This window comes from Prosopis cineraria, unplaced genomic scaffold, assembly GCF_029017545.1.
Source record: "Prosopis cineraria cultivar Desert tree isolate PC_DT_omini unplaced genomic scaffold, ASM2901754v1 PC11, whole genome shotgun sequence".
Taxonomy (NCBI): Eukaryota; Viridiplantae; Streptophyta; class Magnoliopsida; order Fabales; family Fabaceae; genus Prosopis; species Prosopis cineraria.
The window spans coordinates 13,889,345-13,917,314 of record NW_026555342.1 but is presented as its reverse complement, the minus strand read 5'-3'; the positions used below and the strand labels follow the sequence as shown (position 1 = coordinate 13,917,314).

Genomic DNA, 27,970 nt, shown 5'->3' with positions numbered 1-27,970 from the left:
TATTTATATGTGTACGTGGATGAATCTCTTTTTCTTATAGAAAAAGTTCCGTTTGGTGTAAAAGTTTAAAGCAGTAAAGTAGTTAACATTTTTGTGGAAAGTTTAAAAAATTAAATTCAATGACCCCCAAGATCTTAGCACAGCAATTCAGAAGTTGGATGATGTGATATTTAGGACCAATTGACGTAAAATATAAAAAAAGTGAAGGGGTGATATAAAAAGTAGGATGATGTAATATTGAAGACCAATTGGTAGTACCTTGGGCACCAAACAAAGGAATTATTCTCACATCACACATTTAAATTTTAATTTCATTAATTTTTCATATATAAAAAAATTACTCCTAAATTGATTGACAATTGAACATAATAAAATGATAAATGTAATTAAATGTCGATAAATCTTGTTATATTTAATTTTATTGTGAGATATTTGTGTGTAAAATGTTAATAAAAAGTTTTGTTTGGGGGGTGCGTGTAGAATAGTGTTTATGTTCCTACTAACAAATAATAAAAATAAATACTATTGGATAATGGTAATAAGATAGGATAGATATCATGATTTTTTTTAATACAATCAAAGAATCATATTTCTTGCGGCGTTACACTCCATGACTTGCAACATGAAAGAAGATGAAACTCTTCACCAAAATAAAATAGAGTTTAATTTATTAATCTCATAAAAAGAAATAAAAAGATGTCTCTCATATGATTAGAGAGATGAACTTGAGACTTCTTTTTTTTTTTTTTTTTAGGTAAGTCAAATATTCATGAACTTGAGACTTGAATAGCGTTATAAGCTAATTAATCGTTTACAATTAAAAAAAAAATTGTGAAAACATGTTTGGAATATGCACATGAAACGATAGTGACAAGAAGATATGACGAAAGAAGAAACTTGTGTAACTAAGCAACAAGCTTGTATTTAAACAATGTTTAATTATATTTAAACACAAAAGTTAGCTGTCATTGTAAGATCATCATTTGATCACCACTGACAAATAATTGATCCTATCATATCATAGGCCAACTAAGAGCTGCAAAAATTCTGCTTTCTAGTTGCCGCCTTCCACGTGAGCACCAATTATATATAAATATATATATTTACTTTAAATTATATTTAACTAATTCTGAATAATATTAATTAAAATTTTAAATTATTAAAAATGTTCATATCTTTTCATTTATATTTTCATTAAATATATTATATAAGAGCTTTAATAATAGTAATTAAAATTTTAATGCATGATTTTTCAAAAAGAGTAACAAATATAGTAGGGGTATAGTTCAAAAAATAAATATAAAAGTTATCAAATATTTTATATTTTGGACCAAATAATATTTCTAGTAGATGCCTTATGTTATAATTCAGAAGGAATATATATAGCGCGCGCCCACCCCTATTTCATCTCTACTATAATATATTTCTAACTATCTCATCTAAACTAATGAGAGATAATTACTCTCTTCGAACCACAATATATGTTGTTAGTAACTAATTTATTTTTTTACAAAAATGTTAGTTGAAATTTTATTTTTTTAAAAATATCCACATTTTTACATTTATGCCTTTGAATTTTTTTGGTAACATATATATGACCTTTAAATATGAAACATTTAAAGATAAAGAATATAAAAAAGCAGTGGTGTAAATGGTAAAAAAAAAAAGAACACAAAATTTAACCAATGATTCATAGTTTGGATCAAGGGGTTATTCTAAAAAGCGACTTATATTTGTAGCATGAGGGAGTAAGTTCTTAGCTTTATCTAAAAATATAATAATAAACTTTAAATTTTATCTTTATTTAAATAAAAAAAATTTAAATTTACATTGCATTATCTCTCATAATAAGTAATTTTAAATAGATGTAATATCCAAAAAACATAGTTATTATCCTATCAAGTGCTTTATATTAAAAACTAAAATTATTTTATAAAAAACGTTTTATAATAAGGACTAAAAGAAGTATACTATATATTAAACTGAGAGAATTTCAACTAGCCGTTGGATCAAGTTGATAGCTTGTATATTCAAATTTTATAAAAAAAATAAAGTTAAAGTATAATTTGGTTTTCTAATTTTATATAAGTTTTTCAGGTTGTCCCTTAATTTTATATAATATATTTTCAATTCTATGAGTATAATGCTGTTAACTTTAAATGATATTTTTTATATCAATTATTATTATTTTAAAAATTTAAACTCAATATATTAATATTTAAGAATATGTTATCAAAATTTAAAAGTTCAATGTAATAACCTTTTTTAGTAATGAAACAGACCTTGTTAGGGTTAGAGAATTGAAAAATAAATTTTATAAAATCAAAAGGCAAAAATAAAATCTTATATAAAATTAAAGGATTAAAGATTTTTTTAACTAAAAACACTTGCATTATACTAAAAAGTGCAAAAAGCACACCAGTTCAAGAGAAAGCGCAAAACAGCAAACACGAAGGAAAACTAAACAGAAAAAAGAATAGCAAGATTAAAATTGTATTTTTTAATTATATTTAACTATTTATTATGAAAATTATATAAATTATATAGTAGAATAGCAAGTTTTATTATCGACAATGCTAAATGATCAGCAGCTAAATTAACTTCCATTGAATCCTGCAATGTGATGTGAACAAGCCTCGCCACTCGCATCGTTGAGTAGACGCAGAAATCAAACAAGCATATAGATCAGCATTATCAGTCTCAGCGATTGCATCAGTAATATCAAGTTACACTTTAACTGAAAATAATTATACTGGGTGAGTTATTTCATCTTTTTCAATTTCAAAATATTCATGTCTAATTTACTAACATCAGATACCAGACAGTCATCGAAAAATAATTATCTAATTTTGTAAGTTAATTTTTTTTATTTACAATAACCAATGGGCATTTGAAATGACCTTTATATTTTGTATGTATTCATATATATTTTTTCCAATTCTTATCTCTTAAAAATATTAATGCATAAATACAAAAATATGAACTTGGATTTTTTTTTTTGGGTGTTTATATGATTCAAGGGCAGGAGTTAAAAAAGGCAATAACATAGCATATGCTTCTTATACATAATTCAAATTTAAAAATGGGTTGGATGTTATAGGAATTATTTGCTGTTAATATGTCAAAACCATTGTTATCACTTAATTATAGTGTGATGACACAATGGTGATTCAACTTAATAATCTAATCATGCTTACCTTTATTTAATATGTTGTTTCAATTAAAAAATCTTATTAAATGCACCACTTAATTAAGGATATTTTTGAAAAAAACTCATTAATTATATATTAAATGATCCAAAATGCCTTATAATTTTTAACAAATAGAGTATATGATATGTAAAATAGTATTATTTAGAGGAAATGAAAAGGTGATTATATGAAATTAATCAAGACAACACTAAATAAGATACAAGAGAGTCAAAAAGTAAGGACCTGTTTGGTTTTGTTCTCATTTTTTGTTTCAAAAAACTATTTTGTAAAGCAGTTTGTAAATTTTTTTTAAACAAAATAAAATAAAAATTTGTCTGATCATGTTAATTTTAAAAAAAGAATAGAGTTAAAAAAATCGAACGATGGTAATAAGTAACCGTGATCAATGATTGAAGTTTAGGATAGTGAATGGCCAAAACTAATGGTAGTTTTTAATATTCAAATATAATGTGATTTTTCTTTCAACAAAAATAGTTTGTGTTCTTTGAACATAAAAATAAAATAAAATGAGAACAGCTATAGGATGTTTTCATTTTTTTTGTTTTTTTAAAAAAGAATATTTTTAAAAATATTTAAATTAAAAATACTTACACAAATATTTTTTATTTTTAAAAACTGAAATTAAACATGCCTAATACTTCATAGATATTTATTTTAGTTTGGTCTCATTGCCTACGCCCATTTTTTTTTTCAAAAAAAAAATCAGAAGATTTTCTCATTATATTAAAGGCAATTACATTTAGATGGTTTTTCCACGATCACGGTCATCTCACCTAGAATTAGCTGAGATTACACTCAAAATATTTATTTAGTTGTCACAATAAAGTTCAATGAAGCACTTTCAAAAACAATATTTTCAAAGATTGCATTCACATACATAGGAATAGATGAATAATTCTCACGTAGAAAATATTCATTTGTCAATGAGAATTTAATAGGGGGCCAAAAAATACAAAAAAAAAAAAAAAAGGAATTTAATAGAGGGCCAATGGTATGCAGTCAAGCCAAAATTTTCACTCTCGTGAATGCATTAAACTGATCTTCATGCATTTTTTTCTTTTGTTTTGGTTTGTTTTTTTGTTTTTAACAGAAGATCTATCTCCATGCATTTCGCAAGTGCACATTCATGAAATCTATTTCATAATTACATAATAAATTATTCCCTTTTAATGTATTCCTTTTAGTGCAGCCTTCTTGCCTCTTAAATGTTTAATTAATTTAAATGTAGACAGTTTTTTTTTTAAAAAAGCTAACTTTAGGGGGGGGGGAATTGACAGGATATGACAATGAGGAAATATAGTATATAAGGACGGGAATAATTATAATTTATAAGATTTTTTTTTCCGCCTGAGAATATAATTTATAAGATTGACCAGCATTGTTTTTGCTAGTCACAAATTCTGACAATTTAATATTTTAGTCATACAACAGGAGGCTGTACATATAGGCTACATTCTAAAATGAATTGATAATTCTCTTTAAGTCATTTTACATAAAAAATATTAATTATTAATTAATTTCTTTCAGTTCTACTCCTTCATGATTTTCTATAACAGAGCAAAATATTATATATAAGAAATAAAATATTTTTACAAATTATGCAATTAATAAAGGTAAACTGAGAAATTCTTGTTTTTCATACAATATCAATAATTTAACTACTTTTTTTATGACTATGTGAAGTACTCAGGAGTGACTCACTCCCTCCAATCCATATGACATTTTCTATAGACCTGGTTTGATCTAAAATAAAAGGTATTGGGTAGTTATTCTAATTTTTTTTCAACTATGTCTTTATTTCATATATTAGCTTTTTTTTGAAAAAATGATCAATTAGATTTTTATTCGTCATTATTAAGACACTCATATAAGACATCTAAAGAGAGTATAATTAAAAATGTCTAAAATTTTTTTAAAATATTAATATTTCAACTAACTTTTTTTGAATTACTCACTTCATTCAATATTATAAAGCATTTTTAATCGAACTGTATCTTTTAATGAGTTGGTTAATTATTTTTAAAATTACATATATTTTTAAATTTATTTTTATTTAATAAGGTGTCTCAATTAAATTTTTTTAATTACATATTTTAATTAAGAGTATTTTTTAAAAAAATTATTAATTGCATAGTTAAAAACCCAAAACACCTTATATTCCTTTCATAAAAAAATGTAAGACATTTTTAACTAAATTCTATTCCTCAATAAAGTAATTACTTGTCTTTAAACTAATTTTATTTTTTTATATTTATTCTTATTTAATAAAATATTTAATTTTAAAATAAATACAAAGTAATTTATTTAATAGACGTGCTTTTAAAAAAAATACAATAATTACACGTTAAAAGTGCGTTTGGGAGTTTATGATTGAATGAAAAAAAAAATCATTAATGGAATGGAATGGAATCAATTGGAGTAGAGTGGAATAGAATTTTTTTTTTTCATTGCTTGGGAATTCTATGATGGGAAGAAATGATTTTACATGATCATTGTTTGGAAATAATTATAAAATGAATGGAACGGACTGATTTAATTTTTTTTTCAATATTACCTACATGACTAAATTTAAAAATAATAATAATACCATTAAATAATTATAATATTTATCCAATAAAAATAATAATTAAAATTAATAGTTAAACAAGATACTCAAAAATTAAGAATAAAATGAGAAAGCCAATAATAGGGCTATTTACGCAAACATTCTTATTGTACAAAAGAAAAACATAATAGAGTCATAGTACTAAAAGATGTGATAAAGAGAGATGGTAGGAGCAAAAGAAATACAATAAAGGTCTATGTACTATACCTGAATGCTTGATCAACTCGACCTTGCTCGAAGCGTTTGAGTACATGAGGTTAAGCATCAATAGAGGTCAAACTTTACCTTGCTTGAACACGTGCAATTTTTTTTATTTTTTTGTGAATAATATTTTTCTTATGTCATTATTTTTTATTAAAAATTATTATGAATTATATTATTTTTATAATCCTTTAGACATTTTTTATTATTACAATTTTTTAATATTATAAAATGTAATAATTATTATGTAATCCCTAAAAAACTTGTCTTGTATATTAGTTTTTGCAAATGATAAATTTTCCTTCAATTAAAAATTTGAAATGAAATATATAAAATACAGTGACTACTTAAAAATACAGAATAACATAATAACTTCTCTTGATGAAATAACTTAAATATAATAACAAATTACAAGTACCCTTTGTCTTTTTTGCAATTTTTTAACCAGTAAAATACAACATGTAAAGAGCAGTGACCACTTAAGAATAGAAAATGATAATTCCTATTGAGCAAATGATTAAAACTTGAAAAACAAATGAAAATATTCTTTTGGCAGGAAGAAAGCTCTTGCCTAACCTATCGCATAACATGAGTTCCCCCGCCCCCCCCCCCCCCCCCAAAAAAACCAGAAAAATCCAATATTTTGTTTGGTGGACATTTATTTTTAATTTATTTTTTAAATTTGTAAAAAATTAAAATTAAAATATAATACTTTTCCCAAATTATTCATAATTTATGAATACTAAAATTTACAATTATTGCTATTTTCTAGTGATATATTGACTAATTTTTTAAATCTTATAATTTCAAGATCCTCGAATGATCGAGAGATCTATTTTTCCATTATGAAACGCATACGAAGAGTCAAAGCCATCAAAGGAAAATAGCTTTCCGCCACATGCATAAATCAACGAGGAAGACTGGAAAACGACGCCACATAGAATAGTTGTATCATACTAAGCACGCATGATTTAATAAAATGAAGCAATTGAATTGAATCAACTTATTTCTTATTAAATAAAAATATCAAAGACAATTCTAAAATATTCATGAGGCCGTCATTAATAGTAACAGTTTTACATGGTAGAAATTCAGGTTAGTCTGCACATATGATTACATTAATACCCTTAAATTTTTTAGGATACTTAGCAATCAAATAAAAAGGACAGAATATTTATATGATTTATTTTCTATTTCTTTTAATTTGATCAGAAACTTATTTTGTAAATCATTTTGTTCCATTTGTTTACGAGTTCTAGAAATAAAATTTTTAAATTAGAAAAAAAAAACTTCAACAATCTTCAGTGAACGGAATATAAACAAGAGAAAATCACACGCAAATAAAGATAATGGAGTATTCTAAAAGGACAAGAAATTGAGAAAAACGCCTCTATGCGTTGCGTTCAAATTAAGTTTGTGGAATTCATATCTTGTCAACGTATTGCGAAATTATAAATCTCTTGCTATCTTGAACTAAATATTTAACACAAAAAATAGGAAGGAAACATGACATAATCCACAAAACGAATGAATATACTCAGAGAAAGTAGATGGAGATTGAAGAACAGAGTTGTTACACTGATTAAGAAAGCTATTGAAAATAAAAATTTCTTGACGACAAGAAATCGTTAAAAAATTGAGTTGGATTAGGATGCATGAATAGTTTGTATTCACCTAAAACTATTGTTTATACAGAAATTAAATTGTTGCCACAATATAATTGTGGCTATGCCTCCAATAAAATAAGCAAGAACTTCCATTACAATAAGGGAACAATAATATACAAACAAAACTATCGAGAGTTTGCGATCCTTTATCTTGATTATTAAGCCAACAGTTTATTCTTATTTTTAGTGCCAGGAAATTAAAGCAACCGCAACACCAAAACAATCTCAAGTAAACTAATTTCATTTTTAAACAGAAAAGTACTTTTTAAGTTATGCTTAAAAAATTGATCAAAGTAAAAGTTATGCTAGAAAAGACTGGATGGTTTGTCTCTATTTCTTATTATTAGACCACTTCTATTTCGTCCAAAATAAAGAAGGGTCACTTAGAAATTTTCATATATATATATATATATATATATTTCGCAATTGTTTACAAGCATCTTTGAGGTAACCTTGTTGAAACCACAGTCGGATATTAAATATCGATACCTTTCTCAATAAATATTCAAAATTTTGTTCATGATGTTGTGAAATTTTTACATTCTTTAATATGTAAGCAAAGCATTTATGAGTTTCTTTTTAAAATATCCCTCATAAAGTGGAAAAATCAAGGTGATCTAATTAAATTTGTCAAATAAATTAATGACTTTAATCATGATAATCTTGAAATTTTATAATAGTTTTTGGGAAAAAAAAATTTTAACTGTTTTATCTTCCTTTCTTATTCTATGCAATTTACTTAAAATGACCTCATAGTAACAAACGGAGGGAGTATTAAGTATTTTTTGTGAGCTGAACAATACTAAAAATCTAATTTAATAAAACCAAAAATTACAGTATTAAAATTTAATTCGAGTTGGCTGGTCAAACAGGTGAATTTGTGAACTAATAGTTTGGTCAAGAGTTTTAGCTGGCCCGGTCATGTTAAATTTTTTATGTTTTCTTCCTTTACTAAGTTTGAAAAGACAATGTTAAAAAATAGTAATCTATATCAAATTTGTAGTCTGGTAACCTTGTTTTGTTAAATTATATGTAGTTCATGCTTGAATATTTCAATTACATTTAGATGAATCATTTTTTATTTAAATATCAAATTTGTAGTCTGGTAACCTTGTTTTGTTAAATTATATGTAGTTCATGCTTGAATATTTCAATTACATTTAGATGAATCATTTTTTATTTAAATATTACTCTTTTTAAAATTATATATAAATATTTTTATATATTCTAATTACATCATATTATTTTAACAACCCTTAAGTTAATTCGATTAAATTACAGTTTGTACTATTGAATACTGACTTTCTATACCCCTAAGATCCGAACCTAGTCATTTTTTATCAGATAGAGAGCCGCCCCAAATAAATATGTTAACGTTTGATTCGAATTCAAGGCTTTCTCCAAACAAGAAGTGAAAAACATGGCATTGGTTTTAGAAAGACTCACATTTAAGGATTACTTAAAAAAATTATTTATAAATATAAATTAACAGTAAGTCTCGTTTAAAAAAATTATATTTTTATTTTAATAATAATTTATTTTATATTAATTATTGTTTGTAAATAATTTTTTCGAGTGAGAATATAATTCTCCCTTATTATAAGGACAACTAACCCTTAACAAGTACAGCTAACCTTTGATTCTCCCTCGAATACCCTGCGAAAAGGCAAAATATAAATAAAAAATAAGGAGGTTTTTTATTTTTTATTTTTTGGCAAAAAACAGGAGGAGGTTTGAGAGTGTGCATGTTTATATATTTGCTTTTGCAACAAAAGAAACCAAACCCACGTCACTCCCTACCCCTTGACCAGCTGGAATTCAACCCCACCTCCCTCAGCCTCCAATCCCGCCATATTTCTTTTTTTTCCTTTCAATTTTCTCTCTCTTTCTCCTGAATCTGCAAATTCCAATTCGTCTGCAACTCCAAATCCCAACCCATCTCCTCCATCCCCACCATTTCAACTTCTTGTTTTCCCTCCTCTGGGAATTTTGACCTCATCATTCCACATTTTTGACCTTCGCTTCTTTCTCCTCTTTTAGCAACACACTTTGAGTTTTCCCACCCAATTCATTCTTTGAACGGTGCTTGCCCTGTCTGGTGCAATAAATTCTCTCCTCCCTACCTCGCCAGAAAATGACCATCTTCCTCAGCCTCGCTCACCTGGCTCCTTACTTCATCTGTTTCGTCCTCTTTCTTCTTCTCTTGGAACAGATCTCGTACCTGAGAAAGAAGCGATTCGTACCTGGGCCTACTCTGGTTCTTCCCTTCCTTGGCAACGCAATCTCATTGGTCCGCAGCCCCACCAAGTTCTGGGACGTCCAATCGGCTCTCGCCAAGTCATCCAATCTGGGATTCTCCGCCAACTACATCATCGGCAAGTTCGTCCTCTTTATCCGCGACACCGAACTCTCTCATAAGGTCTTCGCGAACGTTCGACCTGATGCGTTTCACTTGGTGGGTCACCCGTTCGGCAAGAAGCTCTTCGGCGAACACAATCTCATCTACATGATGGGCCAAGAACACAAGGACCTCCGCCGTCGGATCGCACCGAATTTCACCCCCAAGGCTCTCTCTACATACACCGCGTTGCAGCAGATTATCATCCTCAAGCACCTCAAGATATGGGAGAAGCTCTCGTCGGAGAATGCACCGAACCCGATTGCGCTTCGGGTTCTGGCCCGGGATATGAATCTGGAAACTTCTCAGACGGTGTTCGTGGGCCCCTATTTGGGCCTGGAGGCCCGAGAGAGGTTTAAGCAGGATTATTTTCACTTCAATGTTGGGCTCATGAAACTGCCTATCGATTTTCCCGGGACGGCGTTTCGAAACGCCAGACTCGCCGTTGACCGACTGGCCAAAACCCTAGGGACGTGCGCGGAGCACAGCAAGAAGAGGATGGAGGGAGGCGAAGATCCTTTGTGCTTGATAGATTACTGGATGCAGGACACACTGAGGGAGATTGCCGAGAACAAGGCCGCCGGAAATCCGCCGCCGCCGTACTCCAGCGACGTCGAGATAGGCGGGTATCTCTTCGATTTTCTCTTCGCGGCACAGGATGCTTCCACCTCGTCGCTTCTGTGGGCGGTCGCGCTGCTCGATTCGCACCCAGACGTTTTGTCAAAGGTCAGGGAGGAAGTGGCTGGGGTGTGGTCTCCGGAGAGCGATACTCTGATAACTGCGGAGCAGTTGAGGGAGATGAAGTACACGCAAGCTGTGGCGCGTGAGGTTGTGAGATACAGGCCGCCGGCGACGCTGGTGCCGCACATAGCCGCGGAGGCTTTCCCGTTGACGGAGAGTTACACGATTCCCAAAGGGTGCATAGTATTCCCATCCGCATTCGATTCTTCCTTCCAGGGCTTCACCGAACCGGATCGGTTCGACCCCGACCGGTTTTCGGAGGGGAGGCAAGAGGATCAAATATTCAAAAGGAACTTCCTGGCCTTCGGTGCCGGGGCGCACCAGTGCGTGGGGCAGAGATACGCTCTCAACCACCTGGTTCTGTTCATAGCATTGTTTGCGTCGTTGATGGATTTCAAGAGGCACAGATCGGATGGCTGCGATGAAATCGCTTACGTTCCTACAATTTGCCCAAAGGACGATTGCAAGGTTTACCTGAAGAGGCGATGCACGCGATATCCTTTCTTCCCACAGATTGAATTGACGAAATGACGAAAGTACCCTCCTGTTATATTCTAATTTCTACGTGAGTTTCTTATTTTTTATTTTTTAAACTATTTTTATTGTAGGTTTTTTTTTTTTCAAATTCTTCTTCCCGTTACTTAATCTTTTCCCCCAAAGCTGTCGCTGTCAGTGACAAGGCAAGGGGGAAAACGGGGAGGTTGTCCCATGTCTGTTTGTTTTTTTATTAATTCATTTGTTTGAATTTGGGTGTTGGAAAAATGGGACCGCCAGGTATTTTTATTCATTGTTTTGTTTCGTCTCGTAAAAGTCTGTGTAAAAGTGAACGTGGGCGATCATTGTTGGGTTGGTGGTTATTGGCAATCCAATAAGAAAGTTAAAAAGCAAATTCGTTGAGATGCGGCGGTTTTTAACTTTTCGAAATTCGAGCAATATATATCATACTCCCACAATTCAAAATATAGGCATTTTTTTCTCCCATATAATCTTACTTCAAAATATAAATAATTTAATATTTGTAAAATTAGGGGAGGAAAAGGTTTAGTGAAAAGGCTTTCTTGCTTTCAAATTACCTGGGGAGAGTGCTGAGAGAAAGGGTGATGATTCAGGAAAGACGGTCACGACTGAGGAAACGTCCGGCGAAGAAGGTCGAGGCTTTTCCAAAGAGGAGGAGGGTTTGATGGCTGGCAATATTAAGAAAATGGCGAAGGATATAGTAATGGAGGATCAAACTGAAGAAGTCTCTGATGAGAAAATGCATGATGCAGATTAGCAGAGATGAAACTGAAGGTGGCATTGGTATCAAGAATTTGAAGAAACAGAATGAGGAATGAAGCTCTGCTGGAATCTACTGACTAATAAGGAAGCTCTTTGAGTGAAAGTCTTCAAAACTAGATGCTGTTATGGTGGTGATCATATGTATTCTGTGCATCCAAAAAGAAGCAACATTCATCCCTTGGAATAGTATCTGTGATGTTTGGAATAAATTCAAAGGGGGAGCTGGGTGGAAAATTGGCAATGGTGCAACTACTTCCTTCCTTCTGGTTGGATGACAGGTCAGAAATGGATATTCCCTTAATTGATCATATCGTTGTTTATGAAGGATTTATTGATAAGAATGAGTTTGCGGCTGATTATTATAGGGCGAATGGTGAGTGGGACAGAGATAAGCTAGGCTGTTGGTTTGGCCTACATCACATGTTGTTGACCGTTTGAACCAAGTGCACCCACCCTACGAGGAGAGAGAGGAGATAATAAATTCTTTTAAAAGTCGTCTTCTGATGGTTCTTTTCTGTTAAACTTATCTATAATTGTCTTCCGCAAACTTTACTGAAAAGCTACACACACAAATTTTAATTATCTTAAAATCTCATAAAATGTACAGATCATTGTCAAGTCCCAATTCCCATGCAATTATAATTTGGTAAAAAAAAAAAATCATAACTTAATATTAAACTCATACTCAAGTTGTCATTTTCCTTTGTCATGTTATAATTACATAAGATTTAAAACTTGAGAGCATTTTATGTATTTTATGAAGTCTCTTAATAATTAAAATCCTTACAAGGTAGCTTAGAGTAATTTTTCCTTTTCTTTTTGCAAGTAATCACCAGCGACTGGATAATGTGTGGAAACTCCAGTGGAGACGGGCAAACCAGTGGCTTTTTAATCATGGGAGGGTGCATACAATGGAGCTTAGAGCTAGGAGAGGTATGCAAACCAGTGATAGCTGCCCAGTTGGATGCAGCACAACAGAGGATTCCAATGCACCAATGTAAAAAATCGCAAGCTCTCTGTCCTCAGACGATTCTAAGGAGACTTTCTTGACGCTACAAGGAGCAAATTGGGTCAAGTGGAATTTAAAACATGAGGCTGGTCAGGAATACACTAAAAAGGTTTCTTGGCTTTTGCTTTCTAAATACAAATGCTGGATATTTGAGTTGCTCGCTGTAATCTCGTGCCTGGGGAGGGTTCTGAGGATGTGAATCCAGGTGGCCTCCCTAGCCTATTTCAAGCTACCTTGGATATGGAATTATTGAGTAATCGTTCTTTATTCAATCCTCATAACTTCGATCTATCAAGCTGCATGTTATTGGTTCTGTCATGCTTGATGGAAGCAGTGGCTACGGTGAAATTTTGGGTGACAGGCACAACAATTGGATAGTTGGATTTAGCTCCAAGCTAAGTAATATCAGTGCCGCCTGTTGTGTCTGAACTGATTGGCGTCATTCAGGGATGGACTCTTAGCAGGGAGCGTGGCTACCATGAAGTTGTTATTTTCTCTGCTTGGCTGCTATTAGTTTAGGGCCTGTTTGGACCCTTTAGAATCAATTCTAGGTTTAAAATTATGGTTTTGAAAAATTTTATCCAAACACCTCAATTTTCCCAAACTCCATTTGGCTTCCAAAACTCATTTGAACAAGCTGAAATTTGTTCCATTTTGAAAAAATCAATATCATAATCAATTCTTGAAATTTTATCCAAACACCATCACGTTTTAATAATTAATTTTTTTCTTAATCAATTTTTTTCAATTAAAATCCAAACACACCCTTAGTCCTTAGAGGTTGTGATTGTAATTATCCTTTTAGGGACATTGTTGAGGAAGCAAGAGCTTTCTTCCTTAGGGATGGTGAGATTATTTTTAGACATGTTTACAATTCTGAAGGATCCGCCTCAACGGTGTAATAATTTTCTTTCTTTGGATTTTATTGGTCTTTCCTAGTGGCTCTTCCCCTTTTCTTGTGACCAAAAAAAGTAGGGACTAATATATTTGACAGCATGAACTAAAAAAGATATAAAATAAATTGTTTATTTGATTTTTTTAATCAAATTTCAATTTTTTTAAAAATAATTAATCAGAATTTATTATAATTTTTTCAAGATTTTTCCAATTTTATTATCATAGAATTGAAATAGAAAGACGTTCCAGCACATTCAGTGACATACATGTTGAAACAATACTTTGGATTTTCAAGAAAAAGAATCGTCACTCCATTTCTTCTTTTTTTTAATGACATTTTTAAAAATGAATTTCATTAATTAATTTAAAACATTTCTTCCTCAATAATATTTCAAAGTTAAAAATAAAGAAACAGAAGGGAAAACAAAGAAAGAATCATCTGATTTCCTTTTTCTAGGCGCACAAACGCAAATAAAGAAGATCCATTTGAAAAAAACTTTCGAGACCTAGTACAAAACATAGGAAAACTATAAGGATTTTAGAATTATTTTTTTAAAAAAAATATTTCATCTGCTCTTATTTATAGAGTAGAGGGAGAAGATTTTTTTTTTATATTTATAAGTTACCTCATTGAATTTTCATTGCAAATTTTTTCATTTGACTTCCATTAAATGTTGGAGAAAGAAAATATATTATTAAATTATGCATATCTAATAGGGATAAAATTAAAAAATTATTAAAGTTTTAGATATAATTAATGAGTTTTAAAGTTTTTCTTAATTATAGTGAAACATGTTAAAAATTCCTTATAAATAAAACTAAAGTAGTAATTAATATCTTATTGAAATCCTAAAATGATAATCCCCCCGTTTTAATGAGTTTATTTTATTGAAACATGTTAAAAATTCCTTATAAATAAAACTAAAGTAGTAATTAATATTTTATTGAAATCCTAAAATGATAATCCCCCCGTTTTAATTTATAGAAAAACTGATAATTTTAATTTTTTTTATAAGTAAAATTATATTTTTCAACAAGCACTTATTATAAATTTTTTAAACTAATCCTCATAATTTTATCATTAACAGTCATAAGAAATAATTAATGAAGACCTGATTAACATAATTAATAAAAAATTTTAATTTAATTTTTTATTTTTAAATATAATTAATGAGTTAATTATTTTTTAAAGCCGTGTGATATATATATATATATATATTTTTTTTTTTTCCTACAAGTAAAAGTAGAGGGAGTAACAATTTTATGAACTGGGAGTACACTTTTTGAGATGCAGAAGGTTTTGGTGGAAGGATATTTACTATTAAGGGATATGAAAGTTAGCTTTCGTACTTTTCTTTTATTATGGTAGGAAAGGTGGGGCTCCAGTGAAGCGCAACAACAGGTCAACAGCAGCAGGAGCTATCAACATACAATTTGTGGCGTTACCGACATTTGACCCAAAAAAAAGAAAAAATCAATCCAATGAGCCCCTCAAAATCCATGTCATATTTGGAAAGCACATTCGAATTTCAAATTTTTGTTCTCGTGTTGCTTTTACTTTTCACATGCTTACACCCATAATTGGGACCATATTCACGAGATTCCTCAATATATATGTGTGTGTTTTTTTCTCTTTAAATTTTGTAAAGTACTTGTGAAACAATGCAGATAAGGTGCACAGAGAACTCCAAGACATTCAAAATTCCTTATTGATTCTAAGGGCAGAAACCTCCATCATCGGGTGCTCCTTCTGTCTTACTCCCTCTGTTAAAAAATGTAAGATATTTTTTGAAAAATTAAATGTTAAAAAATATAAGGCATTTTAAGTCTTTTGAAGTGTAATAATTTCTTTTTTTTTAAGTATCCTTATTGATAGTGACTTTATATTTATTATAGGGTGCTTAATATGGATAAATATAAAAAGATAGGGTTAGTTTAAAAGTAGGTAAGTATTTTATTAGGGGTAAAATTCTATTAAAAATGCCTTATATTTTTAAACAGAGGAAGTAATTTGTAAGATATTTTTAAATAAAATTATGCATATCAATCAAGATGATTAAATATACTTTATAATTTTATTTTTTAAAATAAAAATATAAACTTCAAAAATGTTTTTCATTTAATATTTCATTTGTGAAAGAATATTAAAAAATATAATAAGAATGATAATATTTAAAAAGTAATATCAATAGCAAAATATTTTATATTTTAGGACACTAAATCTCCCTCAAAACATTTTATAAATTGAAAGGGATGGAGCACAGCACCAAAAAAAAAAAAGGGCTAATTGATGAGGAGGGTATGAGTTTGAAAGCACGTTAATTTTCTCAATTATTAAAAGTTGCCACTAGCTATCTGTGTCCAATGATTTGTCTTTATAGGTTTGCTCAAGTGCGGATTCACGGAGGAGCACATGCTCAAATTTGGATACTTCTCACCGGAAATATTTAGAATAACTGTTGGAATTACATTATTTATTATGATTCTTATAATATCATCATGCTTCAGTGTAATAGATGGCTGTTTAAATTTGGGGCTCCACGTGGGTTCTCCAAAACCAGGGAGCACCCTGCATTGTGCATTGCTGGGGAGAACAGAGATGTGATTGTGAAATATTGAGAGGTTTTATGATTACATCACATGTTTAGAGAAATGAATAATTGTATTGATTGGTTTGCATATGATGCTCATGATAAAAACAAAACGAGAAGATGAGTTATGGCAAAACTATCTTTTGCATCAGAGTTCGTGAAACCTGCTAGTTATCTTCTTTAATTCTTGTTTAAGGCTTTGTCTTGTCATTTTTCAAAAAAAAAAAAAAACCTGGGGCCACCATTCCCGTACATCACAGTCCGCTAAAGCACATGTGCCGAGGCACTTGAGGCACAGGATAAGATATAGCAGATCCATTATGAAGTTACCACCATACATAATTTGAAAAATGAGATTTACGCTTCATAGTTTATAAACATTACGACTTAATTTCATTACATATCTTGAGGGGAAATATAGATTTTGGCTTTTAAAACTATGGTCAAATTGAGGCAGGATCATTACACACACACGCACACAACAACAACAACAATCAATTCCTGGAACAGTGATTAATTTTAGCCAAAGTTCCAATTGTCACCAAACATAAGTACCACATCAACATATTATTGCCGTAATAGTTACATGTCATCTCTTAAGATTTTGAATAAAGTTGACCATAATTTAAAAGATTAATTTCTTAGTAAAAAAATTGTAGAGATCTTGACTTAAGTTGTCACAATTTCAGAGACCAAAAATAAATTTCTCATACATAGATATACAAATCAATAATACGGATATTAAATCATGCTTTACTCTATTTGGTTCAATAGGAGAGGAGAATAGAGAGATTTTAACGTTACCTTGTTCTCTTTGAGAGAGGAGAGAAAATAATTACACACATGGACAATTGTACTCACAATTAAGGATTTTTTTTAAAAAAAATTATATGAATGTTTAATAAAATATACTTATGAATTTTTACCCCAAAAAAAGGGATTTGGGGTTTTTTCAGGAGGGTATTTTTGGGCAGAATTAAATATGGGCATATTGGTCATAGGACAACAAAATTATACCCTTCCTCCAAATTCCTCCAATTTTAAGGGGAGGAAATTTTCCAACCCTCCCTCTATTTTTACAAGTCAAACAAGGAGAGGGAAGCAAGCTAATCAAACATTATGTTAAGGCGATTGTTCTATATATAAATACACACACACACACACACACACACACTTCAGGATTTTAATGTCTACTAGCAATGCCGGAGCTAGATTTGATTCCCCCACAACACCCCCCCCAAAAAAAAAAATAACACACACACACACAACGCTAAGAAAAGTCAACTCATACCTCACAAAAGTTGATTTTGTGATGTCATTTTGAAAATATATTACCTTCATGTTTGACTTTGGCAACATTTTTAATTATCTAATACATTTATATGCTTTTTTTTTTTACATTTTTATTCTAAAGATTTTAACAAAAAGATGATAATGATAACTGATAAGTGAATAATATTCTCTTGTTTTTTTAATAAAATCAAAAGGGTGTATATTCTCTTGTTACTATCAACACTTCGTATCACATGACTTGGCTTCAAATTCAAATGGTGATAAATATATAATTCTATAACATAACAAGTATATACTTTCTCATAATAAGATAGAAGTTCAAGGTAGCAGTGAAGATTATTAAATAGAAAGTGGAAATATGGCTTCTCTTGTGGATTTTTTTTTTTTTAAATACAAACCTCTTACAGAATTACAAGACTCACCAAAATTTGATAATCTTGCTAATAGTTTTGTGAGACAGTAACTATGGAACTCATTACCCGAAAAGAAGAAGACGACGTAACTATGGAACCTTGACCACTCTTTCTATGCGTGTGTGCAATGAATAAAAGAATGCAGATTACTATAACAGAGATGAGCGTATAAGCTTCTAAGGATGTTAAGCTGAAACCAGACCGACATAGCCAGCAAGCAAAGCTAGTAGTGAAGATATAATATATGCACCTGCAACAATAGTCGGTTCCCCGAACCCAGATAGTTGGAGATGGCGATGGATGGGAGCCATATGCAAGAAGTAGCGCCTTAGTCGCTGCAAACCTTTAGTTATACTGAAGTAGATCGCCTGATAGATTAAAAAAAGAAGGAAAACTCACTGGAGTTACAATGTGATATCATCACAAATTCCTGGCTCCAGCAGTATTATCCAAAAATTGAAGAAAACCCAATTGGTAACACAAATATGCATAGATAAAATTTAGGGATAATGAAATTTTTGGTTTCTCAAATTTGTCTCAATTATTAATTTGGTCCTGAATTTTAATCCTTATTGATTAAGTCCTGAAAGTTTCATAACCATACATAATTAGTCCTTATGGTGTTATTTCCCCCTCAAACCATAAGGACTAATTGCGCATGGGTATGAAAATTTAAAGACTTCAATTAATAAAAATTAAACTTCAAGGACCATATCAGTAATTGAGGAAAACTTGAAGTACTAAAAGTTTTCCAATCCCCAAAATTGATTTGATGAGACCTAAAATTATATTCAATGGAGAGAAAAGAGAGAAATAGAGTAAATATTCATATCAAAGGCCAGTATACTCTTTCTTCTCTTTATTTCTCTGTTTATTTGGGTGAAAACGATTTGAATGTAAAACTCAGACTCAGGCCTCTAGTTCTCAACCAACCCCTTACTAGTTGAGCCATGCCAAGGTAGCATACATGCATTTTCATTTTCACTCCTCTCTCTGCATTACTCGCATGCAATTAAATCAAGGGTGATTCTGTAGAGAGATCAATCATTGAGTTCTTGACTGTTGCATTCAGAGATTTTTAACTCGTAATTCGCTCTTCATAGAATCATCCAAAATCACACTTTTAAGTTTCATCATATGGCATACATGAAACAAAAATTCCCGGAGCATGAAAAAAGTGAGAATGAAGGGAAAGCAATTTGCTGGGTTGAATTTTGACCTCCTCATAGTCTCTGGAATGATTTAACCCAAATTTCGTACGGTGACCAAAACAAATATCATTGAAGAAAAAGCAAAATTTTTTTGCCTGGCCAAATGAAGCAGCAAAAAACTTGTGGGAAGAGCATTTAATAAGCTTCAAAATACCTTAAGTCAAAAAATCCAAAATAGGCTTAATAACTCTAAATAACAATGGATTACTAAGATCAGAAATTAAACTTGAACCTGATAACACTTGCCCTATGTTTTTTATCACCTTGTCTCTTACCCTTCCTCACTCTTCTACTATTTTTTTGGTTCCGCCACTACCTTTGAAGGCTAGACAGTGAATGGTTTTGAATTCAGTGGCATTGGAATTTTTAAGTCTAGCCCTATGTTTTTTACCACCTTGTCTCTCGCCCTTCCTCATTCTTCTACCATTGTTTTGGTTCCGCCACTAGCTTAAAGGGCTAGACAGTGAATGTTTTGAATTCAGTGGCATTGGAATTATGTAAATATTCATTGTGCCTCAATGTAAGTGTCACTAGAACTTGAAATGTAAAGAGGGCTGGACATAATATGTAACAAAAGAAGGAATTGTTGAGGCCAAGCGACAAGTTAATTAAAAAGAGACTTTGGAAAACAAAATGTAAAATGCAATAAAATCACGGGCAGAACCTGAATCACAACAGATGATGCTTCAACAACAAAAACTCCGGAAGAAATGAGTAGTGGAAGGAACATTCCAGTACATGCAGCCATTGAAGCTAATGCACCACCAAGTGCCAAAGAGCCAATATCACCCATATAAACAGATGCCTTGTATCTGTTATGAAGGAGAAATCCAACACAAGATCCAGCCATTGAAGCACCAAAGATAGCAAGACCTGGTTTGACATGTTTACAAATCAATAAAGTATACACCAAACAAAAAACAAGATTATAACAACTTCCTATCATACTAAAGCATGAAAATTTTGGATGACGAGCAATAATTTCTTTCAGTGTCCTGTAAAATTAGAGGGAAAGTTTACTTTCCCTCTGCCCGGTCTTAGAGAGGTAATTGAAATTTCCTCTCCTGAACAGTGAGAATGGGCAAGCAGAACTATGAAGTCATAAATGACAAAGTTGTATTTTACTAATTTAAATCCAGATGATGAACGGAATTCCACTGATGAAGGTGCAACAGAATTACAATAAAGAGATATTTAGTTAAGATGGTTGAGTAAGGCCAGGAAAAACCTCCCCACGAAGCAAACAATTTACTGACTATGTTAAAATGTTAAGTATATCATGCTAGCATAAGCATGTTCAAGTCAAGAATGAAAGGCAATAGCAGGATGGACGCGTCTTATGATAATTAAGGAGTGCCTCACACATTCTACTAACCAGAACATATTGGAAGCACAGCAATCGACATTCCAATGAATGCCAATGCAGCAATACCACTGGCTAGTCCATCAAGACCATTGGTTATTTCAACACCATGTCCCATGGAAACAAAAGAAAATGAAGTCAAAAGTCGATAATATTGTCCCAAGTACACAAGGCCAAGTGGTAGAGGAACCAGCATCTTCCTGCACTTAAGTGAAAAAGACAGAGCAAAGTGGGAGGCAAGCGTTATAAAGCAATCCCAAAAGCGACATATTGTTCAACCCAATTAATGGCTTCATTTTTTTTTAATACACACATTTTCCCTCAAAATTACTTAAAAAATACTTAAGTACATCAGAAACAGGCTATATTTCTGTTCAAGCAGTCAGCTTTGAATTTCTAAATAAGATATGATTTCACTCATACACACTGAAACTAAAGTGCCTGTGAGAAAAGACAATATGCAGGCTGCAGCAGTTAGAAATTAAACATTTTCCTAGCTCTATGAGGAATAAAACGGAGTGATGTCATAGCATAGCTAGATTCTGCATCATCAAAAACCTAAATCATAATATATGTCTGAAATATGATAAAACATGGCAGGTTACACAGGCAAGGAGGGCCAAGACCTGTTAAGTCAATGAAAAAAAAAAAAATTCTTCATATGCATTTTTTAAAATTCTTGAAAGAATTCAAAAGCACAAAAGGGACCAAAATCTTCTTGGAAACTGACCGTAAAATTTCTTGCTATGGGGACAGATATGTTAGTTACCATCAGAAAAATGCGGTCAGATTAGTACAAGAAGATATACATGCCGTAGGGCGATGATATGCTAGAGATATCCAACCAAATTGAGAATGACGTTCCAACAGCAGCCTGTGCAGTTAGACAATGTAGATTTGTTTAAAGACCATAAAAAAAATTCAAGTAAATGGAATAAGACAAGCATGTTAAAAGATCCAAAACAAAGAGTTTAATGAAAAGTTGGTCACCTCCAAAAGAACTTTTGCCCATCCAGGTAAACCTCTCTTTTGTTTTGTAGTGAGGCTGAATATATCATCAAGTAAACCAATTGCTGCAAATGCCAGAGTTGCACCAGCTGCCCCTAACACTTCAACAGAGGAGAAACCACCAAGCGCTCTAGTAACAAATATTCCTATTGGTACAAATAGCAAACCCCCCAATGTGGGCACACTCTTTTTCAACAGATGCCTAACAGGCCCTTCTTTCTTAAATACTTGTATAAATTCAAAAATTTGAAAAAATGGGATGCAAATGTAGCCAACAAAAGCCGCCAAAAAGGCTGATATAAGAAATGGACGGGTCATGTAAAAGGGGGGCAAGGGTAGCCTAACAATTCTCCAAGCACACCAATCAATGTATAAAAGCAGCATTGTCGAGAAGATTATGAGGCCAAAACTAATTATAATGCCAAATTTTTTCCTGCAAAGTTAAAAAGAAACTTCTTATATAAAAAGAATAGGACTAGTAATGCAAATGTCAGTAGATTTGACAAGATAAATGTAATCAATTACATCTTTAGCATAAAAAGTAACTTATAAATCATTCTGAAAAAAATAATTGCCAATGCAGGAACAGAGATAAATGACACTGACTTACAAAGTAACCGGGGTACACCCGCATAATAAAGCAGTTACAGTATTTGCAAAGTTTTAGGCAACAAATTAAAGTCCAGCTATATACATACATGCATATATATATATATATATATCATTGTAGTGAGCCCCAGTGCATTACAATGCAGAAAACAGCTTCATTAAGAAACTTGGGAAGAAATGGAAGGCACATTAAACAATATAGAATTCAAAGATTCAATTACACTGACTTCTCAGCTTCTATTTATTCTGATACATTAATCTGCAAAGACAACTACACTGTTACATTGGGTGTCCTACATGTAACTCTCGATTGAACTTTTCTGGATTCTTGGCTTCCCAAGCCCCTAATATCACTTAACATTCCCCATCAAGGTGAAGCTTACAAAGCTAGAGGTTTGTTAGAAATAAAACCCAATTGATGAGAAATCAATCTAAACTAAAGGCACCTAAGAATTAAAAAGCAACCTACAAGGTTGCAGTAGCTATGCTTAAGCCAAACTCCCATTGTCAACAAAGAAGTACTTATCATTGACGAGGTGCAGCTAAAGGACAAATCGCATTCAACATATGATGGTTTTATCAGACCAGGAAACAAAGAATATGAAATTTCCTTATATCATAAAACATGGAAGAAGTAATTCTTTCAGCCTCAAAGTGTAGACCAAGATATCAAGCAGATTCTATTTGTAAAATGAAGATCTCCTCACATTTACATTAATTCCCTTTCTCAACATTTCTACTATATATCACCTCTTTGATCTTCTCTTTTACTACAAGTGACAAAGTCTCCATTTCGAGTCATATTAATAAAACCAATCCAATGCCTTCCTTTAACAGCTTAAGCATTTTGGAATGGAGTAGTCACTGACAGTAAGGTCACAGTTTCTAGCAAAAATACTGCCACAACCCCTAACCTCCTCAATCTACCGTTCAAACTACATAACTTTTCTTTCAGGAAAAAAAAAAAAAAAACCGAGACAAGACCACTTGCTTTAATTCTGCATACTTGCCTATGTCTCCTGCGTCCCCTCCCAAGAGTTGCAAGTCGATGAGCGGTCACTGTTAAAGCATCATTATTTGACACAGAAATGGAAGGTAAATCAACATCATTCACTGGAGCAAGAACTATTTCTCCATCACTATCCTCACCATCACTGGATGAGAGGAAATATCCAGAAGAGTTCCCATCAAGATCCCATTCGTCAAGCAATGGTAAGTCAAATGAATCCTGTAAAGCATACTCAATATCATGACTCATATTGTATCAATCTAGATAAATTGCAAGAAAAAATCTTGACAAGACCTGAAAGGATTCATTTTGTCGCATTCATATGTGATGCATTCCCCTCCCCATTGTAAACCCTGAATGGGGATAGAATGTTATACAGACAAAAATGCACAGACAGAGAGGAATGCTGAGGAAGGCAGAGATGGCTTCAAATAAACATGAAGATAGTTTCTCCTTTCCCGCTAATCAGTCTCTTCTAGACATTCTAAATTGGCCCAACATAATGTAATTAATTGGAAAGCCAAGAGTTTCAAACCACCTATAAACTGAAATAGTCAGGACAACCCATCATAGTTTTTATTTAAGACTCAATATCTGCATTTTCAGTGGAAAAGACAGATTAAATATGGGTCAAGGGAATAGAAATATGGAACTAAGTGTGTTAATAAATGCAGAGAAGAACAAATGCTATTCTGCGCATATTTTTCAAGAAAAATTAGCATGAAGTGTCAAATTTGTATCCAAAATATATATATATAAATATATTGGCTCTAGAGAAATGGTAACTTACCTCACCAAAGGCTCTAGTAAGAACACTACATTGACCACAGCATCTATATTGTTGAATAATCAATGGATTCAACTGCACAAAATAAAGCAGGCCTTAAATTATTAGCACTGGATGCATAAAAGTTAAAGTTGAAGACATGGTAAAAAATTTATTGGTTTCAGATTGGAAAAGCATCTCATAAAAAACCTACATGATATGCAAATGAAAAGCTATTAATTGGTGAACATAGGATCGAGATGACATTAAGACTAACAGTCTCAAAATCACAAAGTAACAAATTCTACAATGAAAGAGTAGAAAAATGTTCCGCGTAGTAAGCCTCCAATTCTGGCCCTTGGGATTTATGAGTTGTGAGCTTAGCAAATAGCAAGTTGATGTAGAGCCAGTAAAGAAACGAGAGAAAGGAAGAGAGAGGAGGGAGAACTAGAGAAGAAGGGAGAAGAAAAGATAAAAGGCAATATAATATATGGGATTTTATTAATTTAATCAAAACTGAGCTAGCCTAATGACTAAGGACTTTAAAAAAAGCCCAAGAGGTAACAAGATAGCTGAAAAATAAATTAAACAAAAGGATAATAAAAGATAATTATCGTGGAAACAAAAGAATAACAGAATTCCTAATAGTATTTCCTAAGCTTAAAGTTGGTCTTTCACAACTTTCCATCAAAAGTCCCAGGCGATGTAGAGTTCTAAGATTCATGTTTTACTCTACAGTGCCTTAGACATTGGCTACTCAACTTTCAAATTAAAATAGATAACAGGAACTGAACCCCACGGAATTGACTCTTTAAAAATGATGCTCTACATGTGAGGCCTCAAATAAGGAAATTAATAACCAAGACCAGACACCTACGACCAAGGTTTTTCCAGGTGCGATATCACCGTAGAAGGAAGGTAAGATTGTTTATTCATTGTTTAATAACTTCAATCTACAATCAGATGTAGGAGGCAGATTAGATTGTTTATTAATTGTTTAATGACTTCAATCTACAATCAGAGATCTATGACACTTCAAAGGCCAGCCAGAGAAATCCCTTCAATGAGTAGTTCGAAATATTAATGTATGCTGATTGATAGTAGTGAAAATTATAACTATGAGCATCTATTCTGTAAATCATATGACCTCCTTAATGTCGAGTTGTTCTCACGTTTATCTGTAAGGAATCCAGAGCTCTTTTCTTTACAATACTTCAAAGATTCAAGATTACAGGTTAACATATTCCAGTAAATAAACTGTTTTGAACTTCCTTCTTTATAATTGTTGTCTCAACCAAACTATTAGCTTCAACAAAAGCAGTGGTCAGCAAATAAGAGTTCAAGCAACCTCAAAGTTTTCAATTGATGGATTATTATCGGGCGGAAAAAATGACAACAAATTAAACAAAATCATATTTGAAAAGGCATTACAGCATAAGAGGAAGTCGGAAGCAGGGAGATCAACACGAAAATATACCCGAGGGGAACAGGAATGGGAACAGCTGTAACGAACGAACGAAGAAGATTGACCTTGAGAAGCTATAGCGCGAGAGAAGTGTTTGTGCGATGCGAGAAGGAGATAGTGGTGGCTGAGGACACGGGAATGAGAATACATCGCCGCGACGGAATTGCAGATAAGAAGAAGGCGAAGAAGAGGAAGATCTCAGGAGAGTAGTAGATGAGATGAGGTTGGGGAAGGAGGAGGACGAGATGGTCATGCCATTGAAGAAAAGGAAGCGAAGAAGCATATTCGAGGGAAGAGGCTTATATATATATATAGGCAAGCATAGTGGGTAATAGAATGTGGACTGTGGAGAAAGTTGCTGAAAATTGAAAACGCCGAAATGAACATCGTTTAGCTGAGACACCGGCCGTTGCTTACTTCGAAATCATCGCAGGCGTTTGCTAAGTAAGACGCGCCTCGAGGAGCGTGATGTCACGCGCTTTTGTATTCTGTCTCGCATTTGTTGTGTTGGACCAAAAAATACCGCCTGTTGTGACTTGTGATTGCATGGCCTTTTTCGTGTCTCCGCATCGTAAAATCATAGAGTTTATTCTTTAAATTTATTATTTTTACATTTTTAATTTATGAAATCACGTTAATTTGTTTATAAATGTCAACTATGTACAAAATCAATTAAATTTATAAATTTAATTTTTAAATTTATTGTTTTTATATTTTTAACTTATAAAATCTTATTAATTTGTTCATAAATTTAAATCAAATGCAAATTTAATTAAACTTACTAATTTTTTATTAAGTTGAGCAAATTAAATATATACTATATAAAAATTAATTCATAAAAGTGGTAGGATTTAATTAAAAAAATAAGTCTCAAAAAGCAAAAAGTAATATTAATATAAAAAGAAAATAAGAAATACCAAAAATAAATTGACATGTTTCGAAAATTTTATGTTGGGTATGATATCATTCAATGTGAATGGATTAATTTTCATAATTTATATTTAAAATATATTTAAATTAAATTATTATTATATTTTATATTTTAATTACTTAATTATGTATTTTTAATATTTATTTATTAATAAAAATAAACTCTTGTGAGTTTATAATTTGAGATTATATCCTTTTCATAAGTTTACTTAAACTCATGAGTTTGATAGTCTTGTAAATAAGTATAATGATTTTTTCAAAAAAAGAATTGTATAGCTGCCATATACTCCTGCTGTCCAAAAATTATAAGACAATTTAAGATAATTATGCTCCTACACATTTAATTATTACAAACTTACTTTTTCACAACAAAACTATAAGATTTCAAAAATGTTCCTACATGCCTAATTATTACTCGCTCCGAATCAAAATATAAGATATTAGTAATTAATTTACAATTCTAAAAAAAATAGTTTAAACCTTAATTTCTTAAAAAATTTACATATTTTAAATTTTGCTATTATTAAATACTCTTTCTGTTCTAAGTTATAAGATACTTTTTAATAAAATCAAACATACTAATAAATCTTATTAAATATACTTAATAAATTTATTTTTTAATATAAAAATATAAACTTTTAAAAATACTCGTCATTTAATATATTGAAAAGAGAGAGAATAAATTAAATATAGAAAGAATGGATGATATTATAATAAACCTATTCAATAAAATCCTAATTTTATTAAAGTGTCTTATATTTCAGGATGTCAAATCTTTCATAAAAGTGTTTTATAAATTGAGGCAAAAAAATATCATATTTAAGTGCTTTGATAATCATAATTTCAATATATCATTTTTTAAAAAAAGAGAGTAATAAATGAAGAAAGAGTATGATTAAAAAATAATTATAAAAGTTATCCAATATCCTATATTTAAGACCAAGCAAGACTTTTAAAAGATGTCCTATATTATGGCATAGGGGAAGTGTGCTACAATATCGTTTCAATTCCTTCTCTACTTAAAAGGTAATATTAAAAAAATATTATTAATAAAACTTTATTTTTCTTAAATTATCTTGTATTTTGGGACAAAAATTATTTAAAGCTATTTTATAATTTGATATAAAGGAAGTATTAAATAAAATATATTTAATAATAAATGTCTAAAAATTACACTTGAATAATTTAGTCAAAAGGTGTGGAAAAAATATTTTTTTATTCTTTATTTGAAAGAGACATGAAAACAATTAAATTGATTTAATGGGATAACGGAATAAGCCATTAAATAGTATCCAGTAACGACA

General features: G+C 31.3%; 2 protein-coding genes across 13 annotated transcripts; one reads left to right on the top strand and one right to left on the bottom strand.

Moving 5' to 3' along the window:
* The first annotated feature begins 9,481 nt into the window (after positions 1-9,481).
* LOC129286005 (cytochrome P450 710A1-like) lies at positions 9,482-14,065 on the top strand. 8 transcript variants are annotated; one of them, XR_008587449.1, is made up of 3 exons: positions 9,482-11,389; positions 12,093-12,380; positions 12,939-14,065. XR_008587449.1 is itself a non-coding variant. In XM_054922038.1 (2 exons), exon 1 carries the CDS (start codon positions 9,820-9,822, stop codon positions 11,353-11,355), a length of 1,536 nt encoding a protein of 511 aa, XP_054778013.1. In that variant the 5' UTR covers positions 9,482-9,819; the 3' UTR covers positions 11,356-11,389; positions 12,939-14,065. The 8 variants fall into 8 exon arrangements, 5 of the variants coding, with proteins under 5 accessions (XP_054778013.1, XP_054778011.1, XP_054778012.1 ...); XR_008587450.1 differs by having other exon boundaries at positions 12,929-14,065; XR_008587451.1 differs by lacking the exon at positions 12,939-14,065 and adding an exon at positions 12,468-12,904.
* A 4,163-nt stretch (positions 14,066-18,228) lies between these two features.
* On the bottom strand, positions 18,229-26,035 carry LOC129286697 (phospho-N-acetylmuramoyl-pentapeptide-transferase homolog). Of its 5 annotated transcripts, XM_054922692.1 has the most exons (10): positions 25,749-25,813; positions 24,296-24,367; positions 23,800-23,858; positions 23,646-23,724; positions 23,507-23,555; positions 21,870-22,320; positions 21,689-21,753; positions 20,892-21,079; positions 20,181-20,389; positions 18,229-18,673 (listed from the first exon to the last, which is right to left on the bottom strand). In XM_054922692.1, the coding sequence occupies exons 3-10, from the start codon at positions 23,821-23,823 to the stop codon at positions 18,491-18,493; spliced, it is 1,248 nt and encodes a 415-aa protein (XP_054778667.1). In that variant the 5' UTR covers positions 23,824-23,858; positions 24,296-24,367; positions 25,749-25,813; the 3' UTR covers positions 18,229-18,490. The 5 variants fall into 5 exon arrangements, with proteins under 5 accessions (XP_054778667.1, XP_054778664.1, XP_054778666.1 ...); XM_054922689.1 differs by lacking the exon at positions 23,800-23,858 and having other exon boundaries at positions 25,749-26,035; XM_054922691.1 differs by having other exon boundaries at positions 23,507-23,724; positions 25,802-25,939.
* Between the last annotated feature and the right edge of the window lie 1,935 nt (positions 26,036-27,970).

Coding starts and splice junctions, on each gene's coding strand:
- LOC129286697 (XM_054922688.1), bottom strand. CDS start 25,886: ATGTATTCTCATTCCCGTGTCCTCAGCCACCACTATCTCCTTCTCGCA. Junction 23,725..24,295: donor TTACTAGAGCCTTTGGTGAG/GTAAGTTACCAT, acceptor TATGCTTTACAG/GATTCATTTGACTTACCATT. Junction 21,754..21,869: donor GGGCAAAAGTTCTTTTGGAG/GTGACCAACTTT, acceptor CTAACTGCACAG/GCTGCTGTTGGAACGTCATT.
- LOC129286005 (XM_054922038.1), top strand. CDS start 9,820: ATGACCATCTTCCTCAGCCTCGCTCACCTGGCTCCTTACTTCATCTGT.